The following is a 20,798-nucleotide window of genomic DNA, read 5'->3' as shown; positions in this document are numbered from 1 at the left end:
TTTTCAGCCTTACTACGTCCTAAATTTGTTTCTTAGCTGATAACTGTAAAAGGAAAGTGAAGTATCAAAGCCTATGGAGAACTAACAGATATTTAGCTGGCTTGAGAACAACCTGAAGTAAGTTGAAGAAGAGATTAAAGTGGGTTGGAGGAACTTTTTGACCTCATAGTGCTATTTCTTACCCAGTTGTTGTTGATGTGCTTGTCCCACTAGGTACCATCGGAGACTGGAAACATCACTTGACCGTGGAGCAAAATGAAACATTTGACAGAGTATTCCAAAGGAAAATGAAATATTTTCCCTTGAATTTTATCTGGGACATAAATGAGGAGTAGAATCAATGCAAAAGAATCATAAAAAATCTACTAAATTTGTGGGCATATTTAAATATATATTTTAATACATACTTCTCATGCTAATGTTGATTATAAAACTTTATTATGAAACAAAATTAGTGAACAGTGCTTACATTTGTTGCCATGAGTTTTGTAAACACTTTGAAATTTCAAACATTAAAATGATTTGGGAGATTCTCTGCATTAGTAGCCTGTAAGATAAAGGGAAAAGCAGAAAGCATGCAGCATGAATTGTAAATCCCTTGAGAGAGTTTTCTGTAGTGTGTACTTTTCCTTTATCTACAAATAAATGTGGGATTAAAAGGTAAAAATCCTTTCTCCTTCTTAGTGAACTTTATGCTTTGGTTTTAACCAAACGTGAATGTCAAAATAGAGAACTCACATGAAACACATGCATCTATTTAATAATTTACCAGATCACAAAGTTTACATGAAAGAGCAGAGGTTCAAAGGTGAAATAATCATCTAATGGTTCTATCATTTAACTATTGGTTGAAAAAATACTTTTATCCATAACATCTAAGTCACTAAACTAATTCCATATGTATTTACTGGTTAAATAATTTAAGATAAAATCATTTTGAATAACTAGAAAAATATAAGTGAATCTGATCATAATTCCCAAATGGGAAAAAACTTGTGAAGCATAAATCAATGGAAGAAACTTAAAGGAAAAAATTAGTAAACTTACAATCATCAACATTTCAAGGCACCACTATCCACAGCAATCAACAAAGGAAAGGACTCAATGTTTATGTACAGTGTACATTACTAAGGATGCATGAATTACAACCACACTGAAAACATGCACGAATCTCAGAAACGTACTATTGAGTGGAAAAAAGGCTAGACACTTACTGCATGAAACATTACGTAAGATAAAAAAAATAGGTTAAAATAATCTATGGGTTTAGAAAAAGAGAAGTTACCTATAGGAGTGGTATAGTAACTGGTAAGGCAAATGACAGAATTCCTGTGGTCTTGGTAATACTCTGTTTCTTCATCTTAGTGCTGGTTCCATAGGTGTGGTCACTTTGTGAATATTTATCAGGCTGTGTGCAGGTGATTAATGATTTTCAATGTATTTTGTCATATATTAATAAAACTGATGAAATAATTCATAAACATAAATAATAAGCATAATTACAATGATGTCATTATAAAGAAACAGCCTTTCAGAGTATGTATGGCCATACTTCAATATTTTACTTTTTATTACCAGTACATGCTCATTATGAAGAAACAAGAAAAGTAGATTTGAATGTCATGCTTTTAAGGCACAGTGGAGAATGGATTACTTTTATTGAAGAACAGGTAAAACGTCGTGTTTATTACACAATGACACTACAGCTAACCTAAAAGAATACGATATGCATGATCGCAATACTCGCAAGTAATCACTAAGCAGTAATCGCAATACTCGCAACTCAGAGGAAAGAAATGGACAGAAAAAATATAAAATTTTAAACAGAATATTTCATCTCAACAAAGTCGCTTCACAAAAGTAAAAGATGAGGCTGCAATCAAAATAGATATGCAGCGATTCATTTTTTAGCCAAGCAAAATAAGTTATTTATTGATGTTGGGTTGATTAGAGTTTGAGTAAAGCATCTAAAGAAACATGTCTATAGAAAATAAACATACCTAAGACTGTAAACTGTCTCCCAACATCTGTGAGTCTACCCTTGTCTTTAGTAGACATATATTACAAAGAATTATTTTAAATTATAATCTAGTTTGAATAAAATATAATAGAAAAGCTGTGGAAAGTTTTTTCTTTCTTGTTATATAAACACATAATATTTGGGCCGCAAAACTAAAACAATTACTGGCCCATTACCGAAAAGTTTGCCTATGCCTCGTATTAGGCTCATGTCTTCTTTTTTATTTAAACAGTACAATCTGTACTACCTTTATTTATTTTAATATTTAAAATGTACCAGAATTTGTCAGTTGCAATAAGTCCAAGTTGGCTCTGGTGTGCTTTTGACATGCTTCCAGTATTCTTTCAGTTCTTTCTGATATAGGAAGATGTTCTAGGCTCATTTGTACTTTCCTTGCCGCTCCACTGCAATCAGTCATTGATTGCGACTGATTTAGGTATGCTTTAGGTATGCTCATTGCTCTGACTTCTCATTGCTTCCAGGTCCCTCAGCAGACAGACCTAGGTAATATAACATGGTACAATTTCATGTGATGATATGATGTGCTCCCAGTTACTTCAATTCTTTGAGATCCAAATGACAAAATGAAAAAAATGAATTGATTACTTTGAGTGAAGAAGAGGAACAAATTACGACATCACAATTATACAGGTCTTTCTAAAATGTTTCTCCATTTCACCTTTAGTTAAAATTTTGGGCAGATCATTATTGGAATAGGGCATCCCCTCCAACAGCTTAGAAAACTAAAACTTCACTGATCATTAAAAAGTTCCAAGGGGGGCTTCCCTGGTGGTGCAGTGGTTGAGAGTCCATCTGCGATGCAGGGGACACGGGTTCGTGCCCTGGTCTGGGAAGATCCCACATGCCGCGGAGCGGCTGGGCCCGTGAGCCATGTCCGAAGCCTGTGCTCCGCAACAGGACAGGCCACAACAGTGAGAGGCCCGCATACCGCAAAAAAAAAAAAAGATGTAACATCACTAGAAATCCCATGGACATTAAAAGGATAATAGAAGATACTATGAACAAGTCTATGCTCGTAAATTTGATAACCTAGATAAAATGGAGCAATTCCTTGAAAAATACAGCCTGCCAAAACACACACACACATATATAGGCATATATATGAGGAAATTGAATCAATAATTAATAATCTTTGAAAACAGGCCCAGATGGGTTCACAGGTGAATTTGATCAATTCTCTACAATCTCTTCCAGAAAATAGAAGCAGGGGAAATACTTCCTAATTCATTCTATGAAGCCAGAATTACTCTAATAACAAAACCAGACAAAGACATTTCAGAAAAGAAAACTACGGACTAAGATCTCTCATGAATATAGATGCAAAAAACTGTTCCTTATCATGCCTTTTTTCTGGTCCTACCACCCTGCTCTGGCTTGTCAGTCCAAGAAAAAATCCTCCATCATATCTTGTCAGCTTCAAGGGTGGAGAAAATAGAACTATGATGGGGAAAAAATGCTATCTCCCCTTCAACCTTTGTATCAATTACAAAAAATCTCCAATATATAATTCCAGTTTACCTTTCATTTTGTTTTTCCGAGTCTTATTCCAAGAGTTCTAATCTGGGACTCTGACTTCAAGGAGTCCCTGAACCAGAAGAAATTACATGCAACATCTGGTGTGTGCACACCCATGTGTATTTTGGGAAGGGTAAATATCCACAGCTTTGAACAAATGATTGAAGAGTTCTGTGCTTCTCCCACCAAATTGGGGGTGGGAGGTAAGTATGATGCTCTTTCATGAAATTAGAATTTATGACCAACATGTTGCTAATTGGAAGTTATATCAAGTATTAATTGGTTTATTTTAAAAGAGAGAGAGATACAGAACAAATTAACATTAAAGACTTTAATTAGGGAGTTCCCTGGTGGTCCAGTGGTTAGGACTCTTCTGCTCTCACTGCTCTTCCCTGCCCATGGTCAGGGAACTAAAAATCCCACAAGCCACGTGGCCCAAAAAATTTTTTTTAATTATAATCTTAAAAAAAAGACTTTCATTTACAGTTTTTAGTCAAGGCCAGATATGGTTCCATCCTCTATACCTTCTTTATGTTGGAGATGGAATAATATGAATTAATAGTCATGATCTTAAATATTGCAAAATTATGAATTCACATTCATATTATCAAATAAAGGTTACATTATACTAATATAGCTTTAGGGTTAATTTGAATTTCAATTATTAGGAAACAGGTAACCCATGAATTGTCTATTTATATAGGGTAAGCTTCTGCACTGCCTTCTCCTTGAAGGTAATTTTCTGCCTACTCATCTGGCAGATTCCACATGAGGGAGAAGAGCAAAAATCAGGACTTCCTTGTTTATTGTTCAAAAGTTGCCCAAGTTTGGTTGGCACAGATGAGAAACCTTTGCCCTCTGAGTCTTGGACTCTGATGTTCTGCACACGAGAGTCTCATTGTCACCTGCACCTCAACATTACCAAGGTCTCCCCCTCGCTCCGTCCCTCCATCCCTCCTTTCTCTCTCTCTCCCTCCCTCCCTCTCTCGTTCTCTCTCTCTCTCTCTCTCTCTCTCACACACACACACACACACACACACACACACACACACACACACAAGCTCTGTAAATGTATTGTCCCTCCACTAATGCAGGACTCACTCCTCAACGTGCAACTTGAATCAAACTATCAGACCCTGAAAATCATCCCGCCGGGTCGCGGCTCCTCCTCTCTGCGTCGGACCAGTTCTCAGGTTTCCAACCGCGACTGATGGACTGCAGATTGGATTGGCTGAGCTAGGTAGAGGAGCAGAGGCTCCACCAAATCACAGATCTAGGATTTTCATCTTTCTTGGTCTCCTCCCTAGAATCCTGGCAACAGATGTGTGTTATTTCTCTTAGGGGAACCCTGCCTGGGGTTGCTATGGAGATAGGACGCTGCGACTTGCAGAGCAACTAGGACCCAGAAATCGCCGAGCAGACCTTAGCAAAGCCACTGCCTTGCGTTGCCTCCTTCCATATCTGCACGCCCCCTTCATCCAGAACTTTTTTTCTCTTGACTCCTTCCATGGAAGACTCGACCCCCCTGAAACAAAAAATACAACACCAAGAACTTGGGGAAACAGGGCGGCCGTGGGAAGAAATGGTAACAGCCTCCCAAGATCCTGAACCTGGGTTATTCGAGGCCTCAGAGTCGGAGCAGGGGCCGGAAACTGGACCCCAGCCCAGGAGCAGCCCTCCTGGGATCCCCCAATCTGGAGCCAGCACGCCTGTGGATGATCTCGTAGGACCAGGTGTGTCATCTCCACCTTCCCCATCTCAGGAGCCCTCTTCCACTCCTTCTCCCCTGGCTCTGGCCGTGCAGGACCTTATGGCACCATGGCAGTCAGACAACACCACTAGTGTGATTTCTGAAGCTGAGACACCTCACTTTGACCATTTGGAACAATCATCTGATAAAGGAGAATCAACTCCTCATCAAACATGCCAATCAGAGGGAAACACTTTTCATCAATCTCAGCAAAGCAAATGTCACCTGTATGGACCGAGGGATGTGAGCTACAACAACTCTAAACGGAAAGAGCTGAGATTTGACATTTTTCAAGAAGAAGACTCAAACAGTAACTATGATCTGGATCAGCCTGAGTCTGGGGCTTCTGAAGTGGCCCCCAGCATGCTTGAGATTGCCATTCAGAATGCTAAGGCTTACCTACTAAAGTCCAGTAGCAAGTCGGGCTTAAATCTGTAAGTCTTGGAGGAAGGGGGTTGGGGGAGAAATTTGGCAAAGGAAAGTATCTCTGTGTGGGGATGTGTTTCTGTGGGTGAATGGAAATATATCTGAAACGTCTGTATGAGTGAGATAGTGACTTAATAACTCTTTGTATCATAGGACTCAAAATAGGTCACTGGTGGAGATTCTTCTAGCTTCTTTAAAGACCCTAGGTGCACAGAAATAAAATCTAGGAATTGTGGAGTCGGGTTTGAAAGAAACCATAAAGACAGTGAAGTCCAAGCATCTCTCCAAGATGCTTGTAAAAAAGGACTGTCTACCAAAATCTAAGCATTCTAAGTGCTTATATGGCTTGGTTTTGAGTCCCCACCCAGGCCAGTGCTAGGGTGATAGATTACCTGCATTAACCTGGAACTGTCCTGATTGAGCACTGAAAGTTCTGCATCCTGAGAAACCTCTCAGTCCTAGGCAAACCAGGAGAATTGGTCGCTATACAGGCCACCCAAAAATACATGCCATTTTATCCAGATCTCTTAAAATGTGGTGATCAATGGCCCAGGAATGTTCTGACCATCCCATTATAGCTAAAATTCAGATCTTATCGTTGAGTATAATTTTCTAGAGATTCTTGCTGCCGGGGTTACATAACAATAGAATCAACAGAATTTTAGGGCTAGAAGGGACTTGAGAAAACATCTAATACAATCCACTTGTTTTCTAAGTGAGGGGACTGAGTCATGGAAAAATTAATTTGCTCAAGATTTCTCTGGCTTACAGCACTCACTGACTCTTACCTTTCCCTCCCTATGCTTTAGCCACGTGTCCTCTTCAGTTCCCATGCTGCTCCCTCTGCCTGAAAGGCTTCTGCCCTAAGTCTTTCTAAGTCTTTGCCTGGCTGGCTTCTCATCTTTTAGAAGTCAACTTCCACAGAACTCTATTATAACTGCCTGTTCTTTCCTTCATAGCACGTAAGGCCATTTATAATTGTACATAGACTTACAGACTTATATTTAATGTCTGACTCTCCCACTTAAGTGCAGGCCTTCAGGGTGAGGGACCATGTGAGTTTTGTACACCACTATATACTTAATGCCTAGCACAGTGCTATCAGGTATTTACTGAATAAAGAATGAATTAATGAATGGAAGTACAGGAAATACAGCCTGGACCTTTTGAATCTAGTTAATCCACCACGTAATTTGCTGAGATGCCTCCTGATTAATCAGCAAACATTAAATGAATGCCCATTCAATATACAGTATGTGGCAAATGTTTGTAGCCATTACTTGGCTTTTAAAAATATGAGGTATAATTTTAAAGTCTGAAGAATAAGAAACCAATGAATATTCGATGTGAGAAATCTTCACAAAACCCAAATTAAAATATTATTTATAAATTACTGTTTTTAACTACAATTTACTTAGTTTCAGGGATGTGATTTGCTGCTTAGCAGTGGATTCTATTTGAATTACTGATATAAACTTCTTGTCACAATTCCCTGGGTTAAATAACAAGCATGAATTTACAAACTTTGATAAAATGCCAAAAGAGCTCATTATAAACACTTGAAAGTTCACAATTTAAAACTGAATACAAAACAAAAAATGGGAAAATTTCGTTTACTGAATGATTTTGTAACTGACATTACTTAAATAGCTAAATTTAATTTAATTTCCAAATATTAAGTCTCTGAGGTAACAAATGAATACCTTCCATAATATTCACTATTATTTTCTAAGTGCTTTAGAGCCTGTAGTTAAAAATGGCTTTTAGTAAAGGACAACTTTAACTCCATCTCCTATATGCTGACCTATGACAGCCATGAAAGCTGTTTTTTGTTGTTGTCGCAATTAAAACAATATTTGCCTAAAATATAAAATTTCACATTGTTGAATAAAAAGCCTACAGAAAATAATTGCTTGCTTCTCTTTTGCCAGTCATAATATTTCTGTTCATTTATAAAAATAGCAATATTTTGAGAAAGAATATGATATTCTTCATGTATAATATTTGTAAACTGGCCTTCACATTGGTTGCCCATATAATCTACATATTTTTCTTTGACATTCTTAAGATCCGTGAGATAGATACAGATATTAAAGAAAAAATAAAATAACTAACCTGGCGGTCCAGTGGTTAAGACTTCACCTGCCAGTGCAGGGTGTGAGGGTTCAATCCCTGGTCAGGAAGCTAAGATCCCATAAGCCACGCAGCACTGCCAGAAAAAAAAAAAAGAGAGAGAACTTGCTTTGATTTATTTTATGCTCATAGTTTTTCTTGGCAGTGGTAGAAATTACTGTGTTTTTCCACTAAAAATATCTAAAGTCTTCGAGTTCTTGAAGTTTCCTAAAAACCCACTGAGAATGCATGAAATGTTTTTCAAATGCTTTTGACACGGTTATTATCTGGAATTTTCTCTTTTTGGGTAGATATGATCATCTTTCTGAAATGCTGACCAAGGTCTTAGATAAGCGTCCTGAAAATGCTGTGGACATCATTGAAAATGTTAGCCAAGATGTGAAGATGGAACATTTTAGTATAAAACTGGATACACTCCAAAATGAGAATGAGATGCTTCCAGCCTATGAAATAGCAGAGAACCAAAAAGCTCTTTTTCTCCAGGGAAATTTAGAAGGAGCTGACCAAGAAATGGAAGATGAAATAGTAAGTCACTCCTGTAAAACTGAATAGGTCAACCTTAGGGTTTTGAGGTTAGTGGGGTGTGGCTTTAAATTCATATCCACTGCCTTTTATAGCATACTAAATAGTATTGCAGCCTCATTTCACACCACTCATTTCCTTGGTTAGAGTTTCTTACGTTTTCACACAGTGTTTTAGTATTTCAGAGGCTTAGCTGTTTTATATGTTTGTAGGGTTAAACTGCTTGATATCAGAAAAAATGTTTTCTTCATCTTTTATATTCTCCAAAGTACCTGGTACAGATCTGAGTGTGCAGCTGTTTCTTATTAAATATTTGCTGAATGAATGAATAAATGTCACATAATTTAAAATTAGGCTTTAAATCAAGTTGCATATTTTCCCCTTTAATTTACTGGAAAAATTAAAAGAACTTCTAATGTCATTTGCATTCTCTTCCAAGGCTACATCTTCATATTGTGTCTTGACAGTATATATATTATGTCAATGAGACAGAAGAGGAGAGAAATAAAATATTTCTTTTAATCCTCATAGATAAATTGCTGAAAATATTTACAAAGTTGGTGACAGAGATAAAAAGGTATCATTTGAGAATAAAATCAGCTGTATTATTGAAATTTTACCTCCAAATATTTCAAATCAGTATACGCTACTGTTTCCTAAATGCCTGCATATTTGCAATTTATTCTACTGAGTAATTTATACTGTACATCTACTGAGCTTCTATGTTCTGTTACTATTAGACTATTTAAAACTGTCCTCATACTTGCAAATTTGATGTTTGGAGTAACATATGTTCAGAAAAGAACATAGAGTTCAGTCAAAGAAAGAGGAGGAGTAGGGATATGCACAGTAGGTTTACCCTCTAGAGCTCCTTAGCTGTTATAGGGAGACACAAATTGACACAGTGAGATATAGAATACTCAGAAGGAACAAGTGATAGGTGTCAAGGATTTGATATTGGCTGACCTTTTCTAAAAATATCTTACTCCAAACACTTGATCATGTAGCCACATATAGTATTGACAAGTCTGGCGGCAAACAGCATGTGGGGATCAAACAGAAGGCAGGCACTCTCATGCAGGAGTTTATCAAAGAAGGTTCGACTCCAGTATGAGAATAGGGCACTGCACTATCTATAGGCACAGTATTACAAGGCAGGGATCTACGTTCTGAACTAGGTTTTGGGATGAGAATACAGATAAGCTGTTTTGATGCTGGAACCTGAGCCTCTTAACCAGATTCCATCAATTCCTCCTAATAAAGAGTAGGATTGGTTTTAGAGAAAGGATGAACCAAGTCATCAGATGAAGATAAAAAGTTCTACCTCAGAGAGTAGAAAGATTCAGGAACAGGAAGACACGTAGCTCTTGGAACTCTGTCCCAGACTGGTATGTTTAGAGTATTAATATTTCTATTCATGTCTTTGACCCCACCAGAATTCCTGTTCTTAGTCTTCAGCATTCATTTATTCCTTCACTCATTGATTTGCAAACATACCTACTGCATGCTAGGTACTGACACATACACATAAAAAAGACTTTTCTAACTTTACGTTGGTCACAGTCTAGTGAAAGAGGTAAAAAAAGATTAAAGTTATTTGACTACTGCAGTAATAGAGATATGGTGGAAAAAACAGGCGCTTTTGAATTAGATCTGAATTTGAATCCTAGTTCAATCACTTATTCCCTGTGTGACTCTAAATGACTAAACCTTTCCAAGCCTCAGGGATAATCACATGGCAACAACTTGAGGGGTAGAGGTCCTATATATAAAGGATCTGGCACATCCTAGAAACTTAATGAATAGTAGCAGTTACTACTGCGTTGTTTCGACAAGCCATGAGCAACTAACTCTGCTATTAGGGTCTGGGCAATGCTTTGTAATGGCAGTGATATTTCATTTGGATCATGAAGGATAAGTAGAAGTTCACCAGGTGAAGACTATAAGGCATAAAATTCTGGGCCAAAAGCACAATAAAATGTCAAGAGAGATTATTTAGCATTTGGGAAACTGACTTCAGATTTGAGGGATTTTGAGTGAAGGAAATGAAGCAAGCAAGGTGCTTTAAAGCTAGACTGCTCACCGTGTATTGATAAGAAATTGATCTCTTGCGTACAGTGGGAAATTAATAGAAGCTTTTAGTAGAGAAAGCATGGTCTGACTTATGGTTTAGGAACATAACTTTGGTAGTAATGTGGAGCAGAATGAAAGAAGAAGGGTTTGAATGGGGACAAGGAAGACAGTATTAGAAGACTTCTGTGACAGGACAAGTAGTCCAGGTGGATACTAGCATGTTAAAGAGGAGGCGATAATGCCAACAGCTCTTTAGGTGGTGGAATCAATAGGACCTTAACTAAATATGAGAGTCAAGGGAGTCAGAGGGAGCAAGGATGACTGAACTTTCTAGTTCGGGAAACTGAGTGATAGTGATATCTTTGGAAAATATTCAGATTGAAAGTTCTCGTGGCTGGCTAGGAATAAGGGTGTGAAATGTAGGAGGAAAGTCAGAGTGAGAGAAGTAGATTTTAAAAACCACATATCACTTGGGTTGGTGTGGGAGAAATCTTCTAGGCATAAAGTGCTGAGTGATGAGATGACTGAAATTTTGAGGACACCGATATTTAGGCCTCAATTAATTAAAAAGACTAAGAAGAAATAGTTATAGAAGACAGAGTAGGATCAGAGCACGTGGTGCAATAGATCCCAAAGAAACAGTCTTACAATCAGATGAGATTAGGATTGAAAAAAGTCATTATGCTTATTTTGACACTCTATTTTTCAACTCAAGTTATAATACAAATAAGAGCAGATCATTTGTGAGAATAGCAAAGCGCTCTTAATTTCTCAGGGTCTAAAGGTTGTCTTGCCAAGTTATCCCTAGCTCAGTTAAGGTTATTTTCTACTTTCTCAAAAATGTTTTTCTAGAGTTCACTTGAGACTCTTTTTATTTTCCTGTATTTCTTTTTCAGAATTATTTCTGCTTTTCTCATTTTAAACCCAAAATTATTTATCATAAGTAGAAGCAAGCATCTAACTAAATTATGTCTTCGAATGTAGTCATGCCTGAGCGTTTACCTTATTATACGTTCCTTTTATTTATCCTGTATATTACACCCATATTGATTTTTATTTACTCTATATCTTACCATATCCATATCATAAATATTTATTTAGTAAATGTATGATAATATATTAAAAACATATATAAACATATATTTATAAAAATTATTTTCTAAATATCTGTAGGTAGGTTTTGCTATATTTATTTATTTATTTGGCAAATATGGCATTTTAAAATTTTTTAATGTTTTTTGAATTTTATTTTTTACTACAGCAGGTTCTTATTGGTTATCTATTTTATACATATTACTGTATGCTACATTTTATTATTTCAAGATAGTAAAGGGGCCACTTAAATATTTCTTATAAGGAGAGGATGTTGGACTATTTTTTTCCATGGTAGGTTATTACAAGATATTGAATATAGTTCCCTGTGTTATACAGTAAATCCTTGTTGCTTATCTATTTTATGTATAATAGTTTGTATCTGTTAATCCCATACTCTTAATTTATCCCTCCACTCCCTTTCCCCTTTGGTAACCATAAATTTGTTTTCTGTGTCTGTGAGTCTGTTTCTGTTTTGTATATAGATTCATTTACATTAGTTTTTAGATTCTACATGTAAGTGATATATAATATTTGTCTTCTCGTCTTACTTCACTTAGTATGATATTCTCTAGGTCCATCCATGTTGCTGCAAATGGCAATAGTCCATTCTTATGGCTGAGTAGTATTCCATACACATCTTCTTAAACCAGTCATCTGTTGATGGGAACTTGGGTTGTTTCCATGTCTTGGCTATTGTAAATAGTGCTGCTGTAAACATCAGGGTGCACGTATCTTTTGCAGTTGTGTCTTTGTTTTCTTCAGATACATACCCAGGCATGGAACTGCTGGATCATATGATGGTTCTATTTAAAATTTTTTAAGGAACCTCCATACTGTTTTCCATAGTGGCTACACCAATTTACATTCCCACCAACAGCGTAGGAGAGTTCCTTTTCTCCTTGTAGATTTTTTGATGATAGCTATTCCGACCAGCGTGAGGTGATACCTATTGTGGTTCTGATTTGTAGTCTTTAATAATTAGTGATTTTGAGCATCTTTTCATGTGCCTGTTGCCCATCTGTATATCTTCTTTGGAGAAATGTCTATTTAGGTTTTCTGCCCATTTTCTGATTGGGTTGTTTGTTTTTTGATATTGAGTTGTATAAACTGTTTGTATGTTTTGGATATTGACCCCTTGTCAGCAGCATCATTTGCAAATATTTTCTCCCATTCCCTAGGTTGTCTTTATGTTTTGTTAATATTTTCTTTTGCTATGCAAAAGCTTGTAAGTTTGATTAGGTCCCATTTATTTTTGCTTTTATTTCTTTTGCCTTGGGAGACTGATCTAAGAAATTATTGCTATGATTTATGTCCAAGAATGTTTTGCCTATGTTCTCTTCTAGGAGTTTTATGGTGTTGTGACTTATATTCAGCTCTTTAAGCCATTTTCAGTTTATTTTTGTATATGGTGTGAGGGACTGTACTAATTTCATTGATTTATATGTAGCTGTCCAGCTTTCCCAATACCACTTGCTGAAGAGACTGTCTTTTCTCCATTGTATATTCTTATCTCCTTTGTCGTGGATTAATTGGCCATGGGTGTGTGGGTTTATTTCTGGGCTCTCTATTCTGTTCCATTGATCTATATGTCTGCTTTTGTGCCAAAACCATGCTGATTTGATTACTATAGCATTGTAGTATTGTCTGAAGTCTGGGAGGGTTATACCTCCAGCTTTTTTCCCCCTCAGATTGCTTTGGCAATTCTGGGTCTTCTGTAGTTCCATATAAATTTTAGAATTAATTGTTCTAGTTCTGTGAAAAATGTCATGGTTTTTAAAAATAGGGATCACATTAAGGTAGACTGCAAGCAGTTCTCTTATGGATAAAATATTAATCACAGCAATTGTATTCCCAGGCAGAACACTCTCTTCCAAATGTAATGGAGTCAGCTTTTTATTTTGAACAAGCTGGAGTCGGTTTGGGCACTGATGAGACTTATCGCATATTTCTTGCCCTCAAGCAGCTTACTGACACCCACCCAATCCAAAAATGTCGTTTCTGGGGTAAGATCTTAGGTCTGGAAATGAATTATATTGTAGCTGAAGTGGAATTCCGTGAGGGAGAAGATGAAGAGGAGGTGGAAGAGGAAGATGTACCTGAAGAGCGGGACAATGGAGACAATGAAGCTGATGAAGATGAATTACCAAGGTCCTTTTACAAGGCCCCACAGTCTATTCCAAAGGAAGAAAGCAGAACAGGTGCCAACAAATATGTCTATTTTGTTTGCAATGAACCAGGAAGACCATGGGTGAAGTTACCAGCAGTTACACCTGCACAAATTGTTATTGCAAGAAAAATCAAGAAATTTTTCACTGGGCGATTGGATACTCCCATTGTAAGCTACCCACCCTTCCCAGGAAATGAGAGTAATTACTTACGAGCACAAATTGCCAGAATTTCAGCAGGGACTCAGGTCAGCCCTCTAGGATTCTATCATTTTGGTGAAGAAGAAGGAGAAGAGGAGGAAGAAACAGAAGGCAGGCGAGACAGCTTTGAAGAAAACCCTGATTTTGAAGGAATCCAAGTGATTGATCTAGTGGACTCCCTATCCAATTGGGTTCATCATGTACAACATATACTCCCTCAGGTAGGGGCTTTGCAATTCTCAATCTATCATCTAGTCAGCAAATATTTATTAAATTCTGTCTACAATGCATACAATATATACAAGACAAAGGCCTTCAGACTCCAGAGACAATTAAAAAACCTAGTGAAAACAGAGTACTGTATAATTGCCAAGTCGTATAAACCTGTGATCCAGATGTAAATAAAATAAATATTTCTATGGAGTATTTGACAAGTTACATAAGGATTTAGATTTAGGTGTGTTGTGAAATTATTTTTATATGTTAAATATAGATGGTACATTAATTTTGGTAGGAGTTATTTTATTCTATTTTTATAATACAAGGAACTTTTTTTGCCAAGAATGATAAAAGATTCTAACAAAAACAAGTAAACAGTGTTCTGTAACAGTTATATAGAACCTATTCTGCCAGTTGTTCTTAATAGCACTTTATATGTATTATCTCATTTAAAACTCACAACTGTATGAAAGACTAATATCCTTATTTTACAGATGACGAAATTAAGGCAGAGGGTTTAGGAAATGTCACAAGGGGAACATAGCTAATAAACAACAGGGTCAGATGTGAATGGGCAGAATGGATCCAGAGTCCATACTCTTAATCAATCTGTTAAACTGTCTCATCTGCAGGTAGAAAATCTTCATTATACTTTGATGTACATAAGAGATATTCTTAAATACCTCTAGATGAGTTAATTAAATGAGAAATTATAAGCCCCAAACTCCATACCTAATCTTATTATCACATTTTTGTTATTAATAATAATAGTACCTTACCTTCACATAGATCAGTAAAATGATTACCTTCTTCACCAAGGTTCTAATGATTTTAATATATAAATGTTGTGTAAGTTCAAGAAGTGGGCAGATTCTTGAAATAAATAGTACAGTCTTTGCTTAAAATAACATTGATCAAAACAGCTTTTGGTAAATATATGTTGAATGAATGATCAATATGCCACATAATGGGATGTCATGCAGATAATTACTTCAATCCAAAAGAATATTTTGATATTTTAAGGTCCTTGTTAGACTACTAAATCTTCCAATATTTATACCCAGGGTCGCTGTAATTGGTTCAACCCCATACAAAAAAGTGAGGAGGAAGAAGCAGAAGAAGAAGAAGAAGAAGAAGAAGGAGAAGAGCCTGACTACATAGAACAGGAAGTAGGGCCTCCTCTCTTGACACCAATCTCTGAAGATTTAGGTAATTTTACACACTATATGTGTGTGTGTGTGTGTGTGTATAGGCATACATAAGTATGTACATATGTACATACAAGCAAACTTTGGAGGTATTGCAGGATAAATTCCAGACCACTGCAATAAAGTGAGTCAATAATTTTTTGGTTTCCCAGTGCATATAAAAGTTTTGTTTACACTCTACTGTAGTCTATTAAGTGTGCAATAACATTATTTCCCAAAATATGTACATACCTTAATTAAAAAATACTGTATTGTGGGAGGATGAGAGAATTAGGTGAGGGAAATTAAGAGGTACAAACTTCCAGTTACAAAATAAATGAGTCAAGGGTATGAAATGTACAGTGTGGGGAATATAGTCCAAATAAAAAGTCCTTTGTATGGTGACATACAAAGTGGCTAAACTTGTCGTGGTGATCATTTTGAAATGTATAGAAAAAAATCACTATGTTGTGTAACAGGAACTAACATAGTGTTGTAGGTCAATTATACAAAAAAACAAATATACATGCAAACACAAAGAAAAACAGATCAAAGTGGAAGAAAACATATTGTATTGCTAAAAAATGCTAACCATCATCTGAGCCTTCAGCGACTCATAATCTTTTTACTGCTGGAGAGTCTTTCCCTGATGTTGATGGCTGTTGACTAATCAGGGTGGTGGTTGGTGAAGGTTGGGGTCTTAAAATAAGACAAGGAAGTTTACCACATTGACTCTTCCTTTCACAAACGATTTCTCAGTAGCATGCAAAGCTGTTTGATAGCATTTTACTCACAGTAGAAAACTGAAGTCAATCTTCTCAAACTCTGCCACTGCTTATTAACTAAGTTTATGTCATATGTAAATCCTTTGTATTCGTTTCAACAATCTTCACAGCATTTTCACCAGGAGTAGATTCCATGTCCATGTCAAGAAACCACTGTCTTTGTTCATCCATAAGAAGCAACTCCTTACCATTCAAGTTTTATCATGAGATTGCAGCAATTCAGTCACTTCTTTTTTTTGTGTGTGTGTGTGTTACGCGGGCCTCTCACTGTTGCGGCCTCTCCCGTTGCGGAGCACAGGCTCCGGACGCGCAGGCTCAGCGGCCATGGCTCACGGGCCCAGCCGCTCCGCGGCATGTGGGATCCTCCCGGACCAGGGCACGAACCCGTGTCCCCTGCATCGGCAGGCGGACTCTCAACCACTGCGCCACCAGGGAAGCCCTGGCACCACTTCTAATTACAGTTCTCTTGCTATTTCCACCACATCTGCAATTACTTCTTCCAACTGAAGTCTTGATCCCCTCAAAGTCATCCACGAGGGTTGGAATCAATGTCTTCCAAATTCCTGTTAATGTTGACATTTTGACCACTTCCCATGAATCATATATGTTCTTAATGGCATCTAGAAAGGTGAATCCTTTCCAGGTTTTCCTTTTTAAATTTTATTTGTTAAATTCTCCCATTTATTTATTTTTTCCTTCCAGTTGTATTGATATAATTGACATACAGCACTGTATAAGTTTAAGGTGTAAGACATAATGATTTGACTAAAATACATCACAAAATGATAACCACAATAAGTTTAGTCACCACCCATTATCTCATATAGTTAAAAAAGAAAAATGAAAAAGAATTTTCCTTGTGATGTGACGAGAACTCTCAGGATTTACTCTATTCACACCTTTCATATATAACACACATCAGTGTTAATTATATTAATCATGTTGTACATGACATCCCTAGTACCTACTTATTAGGATGTTTGTACCTTTTGACCACCTTCCTTCAATTTCAATTCCCCCTCCGACAACCCACCATCTCTGGTAATCACAAACCTGATCTCTTTTTTTATGAGCTTTTTTGTTTGTTTTTGAAGTATAATTGACCTACAGCACAATATTAGTTCCTGGTGCACAACATAATTCACCATTGTTGGAGCAGTCAGAACACACACAATATTTATAGAATTAAGTTCTCTGTTTTACATGGGCATGGTTTGTGGTACCCCAAAACAATTACAATAGTAACATTAAAGATCACAGATCACCATAACAAATACAATAATAATGAAAAAGTCTGAAATACTGAGAGAATTACCAAAATGTTACAGAGACACGAGGTGAGCAAATGCTGTTGGAAAAAATGGTGTCAACAGACTTGCTTGATGCAGGGTTGCCACAAAATTTCAATTTGTAAAAAACTCCATACCTGTTAAGCACAATAAAACAAGGTATGCCGTACTATGTATGTATACAATGTAATATATATTTTTATATATATACCAAATACTCTCTCTATATTGATACTATATATGTATATATACACAGGTATTTCCTGCTTTTCAAAAGATAGACTTACACCACTTTGCTTTTATGAGAGAACTACATTAGTACCTATTTTCACTGATAGAAATCCAGAGGATTTTCTCTTTTACGAAGAAAAAAAAAAAAAGGCAAAAATAGCGTTCAGCACTTGTTTTGCAGTGAGCAGTTATAGAAGCAGCACACACTTCAATCTGTCAGAGGGGCACCTCCAAGCTCCTTCTCCAGGAACTACACTCAGCATCTCAGCATCAAGTTGCCATAGCTTTGAACTGTGCTTGTGAGCTTCTATGCTTTATCTCAGTTAATCTCGTCAATACATTAGCAAGATGTGTCCTAAGGTAATTGCTTCTTCGCTCTATGTCATTTCAGCTTAAAAAAGGTTTCATAGGAATGCTCTACTTACACACACACACACACACACACACACACACACACACACACACACACTACAGTACATGGTAGGAATAAAGAATGTAATGTAGCTGGCCCCACCGAGAACTGCCTAGGACAGCGGTTGCAGGAGTGGACTGCAGAGGAAGTATAAGGTGGCTCTACCTCTTAGTGGAAATGCTGATAGCTATCTTTTTTATCATTCTTGTTTTGCATTCTACAGATCATAAACACATGGCATAGCTAAAATATGAGGTACTGTTTTTGGTTTTTTTCTAATCTACTATTGCTTTCATATTCTTTTTTTCTTCCTATTCAGTTTTGGAGCATTCATGCTTATAACCCTAGCTCTCTTTCATAATAATGATTTGGTCATCACGTATTTTTCCCTCCGCCACATAGGCCTCCTCTTGTAAAACTTATTTTCTCTGCTTTACGAATGTACACACACATATAAACACACACAAATATATATATATATACACATATGTGTGTGTATATATATATCTATATAAATGTATACACACATTTTTTTTCAAATTTCATTTTTACACAACGTTCATATAATACCCTCCTGCTCTTATGTTAAGCTGCTAATGTTTTAACTTCATGTCAAGTGTGTATTTTAAGATGTATAAATACAGCTTTTCTGTTACACAGTATATCCTTATCTATTTAGCAGTTAAGTCTATTTTGAATTTCTCTTTGGTTTACAGAGATCCAGAATATACCGCCTTGGACAACACGGTTATCCTCAAATCTCATTACTCAATATGCTATTGCAGTCCTTAGATCCAACCTTTGGACTGGAGCATATGCCTTTTCCAATGGCAAGTAAGTATGTGACAACTTACAAGGCTATTATTTTGATTATTTAACTTCTGGAAATTATAAGTTATCACTGGAATGTCGTGTGTATGGCATAAGATTAATTCAAACAACATCCATCTTATACAACAAAGCATCAAATTTAGAACATTAGAGTAATTCAGACTTCTGCCTTTTCATCTGAATTATCCAATTAATGCTAAAATATGTTTTTATCCATATCCATAAATATGTTTTTATCCAATATCCATAAAACATATTTATAAAATATGTTTTAATCCAATTAAAGCTAAAATATGTTTTTTCTTCTATGATTATTTGAGTAATTGATATTCATTTCATGGAGGTAATTCTAAGCAGTATTTAGTTTAAATCTCATCATTTTTGTTGGATATCTTGATAAAAAATAATTTAAAGTATGTATGATTTAGGCTATCACTTTCAAAAGAGTTAGGATAAGAGGACAGTAAACGTCCTTTAATTCCTCACCCAGAGCTTACACTTTCATTTGTCTTATGCTTCCATTTCTTACTTAATAACCTAGTGTCAGAAGCTCGGCTGAGCTGGAGAGCTGAGTGGTCAAATGTCAGAGTAGCCATTAAAGCAACAAGCCAGAAATGAAAATGTTAAGCCTTTAATCACTTACTGTGATGGTATAACCAAGTTGAAGGACTGATTCCCCCCACCCCAACCCCGTTCCATTTGCCCCCATGGAATGGCACACTGGTGGAAGGTCAGATGGGTCAGCAGAGTTGTGGGGTCATCTCAATGACAAGCAAGTCCCCACATAAGGCTCCTGCAGTTTTAAGGACCTGTAACCAGAGAAAGGTGGGGAGGACTAGGCAAAAGTACTGGGTACTGAGTCAAGAGTAGGGGAAGTGTCTATAAGGTCTCCCCTTCTCTCACCCAACCCTCATTAGGAAGCCTTGGCAAAGGGGCCTGAAGAAGACCTCTGCTGAAGGCCTCAGATGAAGAGGCCTGGGAATGAAGGCACCTGGGCCAGGAACACAATTGTGTTAAGAGCATGACAGGCCAGAGGGGCCAGAATCCTTGACCACAACGCTCTCTTAGAGATTGCAGTGCACTGGCTATGCACCAAGTCTGAGGTGGAGAGGGCAGTTCCCCCGCCGTGAGGCCTAACTATGTAAAGCTTTTGTAATTGCTCAAGGATAGACCTGAAAACACACATAGGTTGTTAACCACAAGTCCGACTTCTCACCCAGCCAAGAGTTTTCAAGGTTGGCAACTTCTTGATTCTTTCTAACTCTAAGGAAGGTATGTAATTTTTAACTTCATTGCTTTGTTTTGTTTTTCTGAAAATAATTAAAAGATGAAAGGCTGTGGTCCAGGTGTAGGGTACATTTTGACAGGGTCTGGCCCTATGTTTTCTTAACCAGCTTAAGCAGTTTGGATCATAGTAATTCCCTGTGGTAAAAGAATCATTTAGGGATATTTCATCTCTAATGCATTTAAAATATACTGTACTGTTTTAACATTATGGGACTATGATACTCTAAGTACCTTATCCTTACAGAAAAGAAGGTTCAATTTTTCTTACTGAAAAATTATACAATGATCTACATTTTTTTTTAACTTACAGAAAGTTTGAAAATTTCTACATAGGCTGGGGTCATAAATACAGTCCAGACAGCTATACACCTCCAGTTCCACCACCAGTTTATCAAGAGTACCCCAGTGGACCAGAAATTACAGAAATGGATGACCCTAGTGTGGAAGAGGAGCAGGCTTTCAGGGCTGCACAAGAAGCAGCTGTAAATTCAACAGAGGAAAATGAAGAAACTGAGGAAGATGAAGATGAGGAAGATGACTATGACTAATAAAAATAAAATTAGCCCAGTTTTATGAGACTGATACACACAAACTCCTTATTTGGGACTGATATATATATATATATATATATATATA

The 20,798-nt window shown here is 36.8% G+C and overlaps 1 protein-coding gene across 1 annotated transcript; it reads left to right on the top strand.

The window, feature by feature from the left end:
* The first annotated feature begins 4,712 nt into the window (after window positions 1-4,712).
* On the top strand, window positions 4,713-20,766 carry RSPH4A (radial spoke head component 4A). Its single transcript, XM_027087953.1, has 6 exons — window positions 4,713-5,740; window positions 8,156-8,390; window positions 13,411-14,142; window positions 15,205-15,349; window positions 18,761-18,878; window positions 20,473-20,766. Exons 1-6 carry the CDS (start codon window positions 5,064-5,066, stop codon window positions 20,708-20,710), a joined length of 2,145 nt encoding a protein of 714 aa, XP_026943754.1. The 5' UTR covers window positions 4,713-5,063; the 3' UTR covers window positions 20,711-20,766.
* The last annotated feature ends 32 nt before the right edge of the window (window positions 20,767-20,798 follow it).

The sequence above is a fragment of the Aethalodelphis obliquidens genome, unplaced genomic scaffold (assembly GCF_003676395.1).
Source record: "Aethalodelphis obliquidens isolate GAN/ISIS:26980383/991018 unplaced genomic scaffold, ASM367639v1 scaffold3, whole genome shotgun sequence".
Taxonomy (NCBI): Eukaryota; Metazoa; Chordata; class Mammalia; order Artiodactyla; family Delphinidae; genus Aethalodelphis; species Aethalodelphis obliquidens.
The sequence above is the reverse complement of the archived record's forward strand: the minus strand, read 5'-3'. Positions and strand labels throughout refer to the sequence as shown.

What these genes read in the sequence shown, in the direction of transcription:
- RSPH4A (XM_027087953.1), top strand. Translation starts at nt 5,064, where the DNA reads ATGGAAGACTCGACCCCCCTGAAACAAAAAATACAACACCAAGAACTT. An exon ending in AAGAAATGGAAGATGAAATA is followed by an intron (nt 8,391 to 13,410) that starts GTAAGTCACTCC and finishes TTGTATTCCCAG; the next exon opens with GCAGAACACTCTCTTCCAAA. An exon ending in ACCAATCTCTGAAGATTTAG is followed by an intron (nt 15,350 to 18,760) that starts GTAATTTTACAC and finishes TTTGGTTTACAG; the next exon opens with AGATCCAGAATATACCGCCT.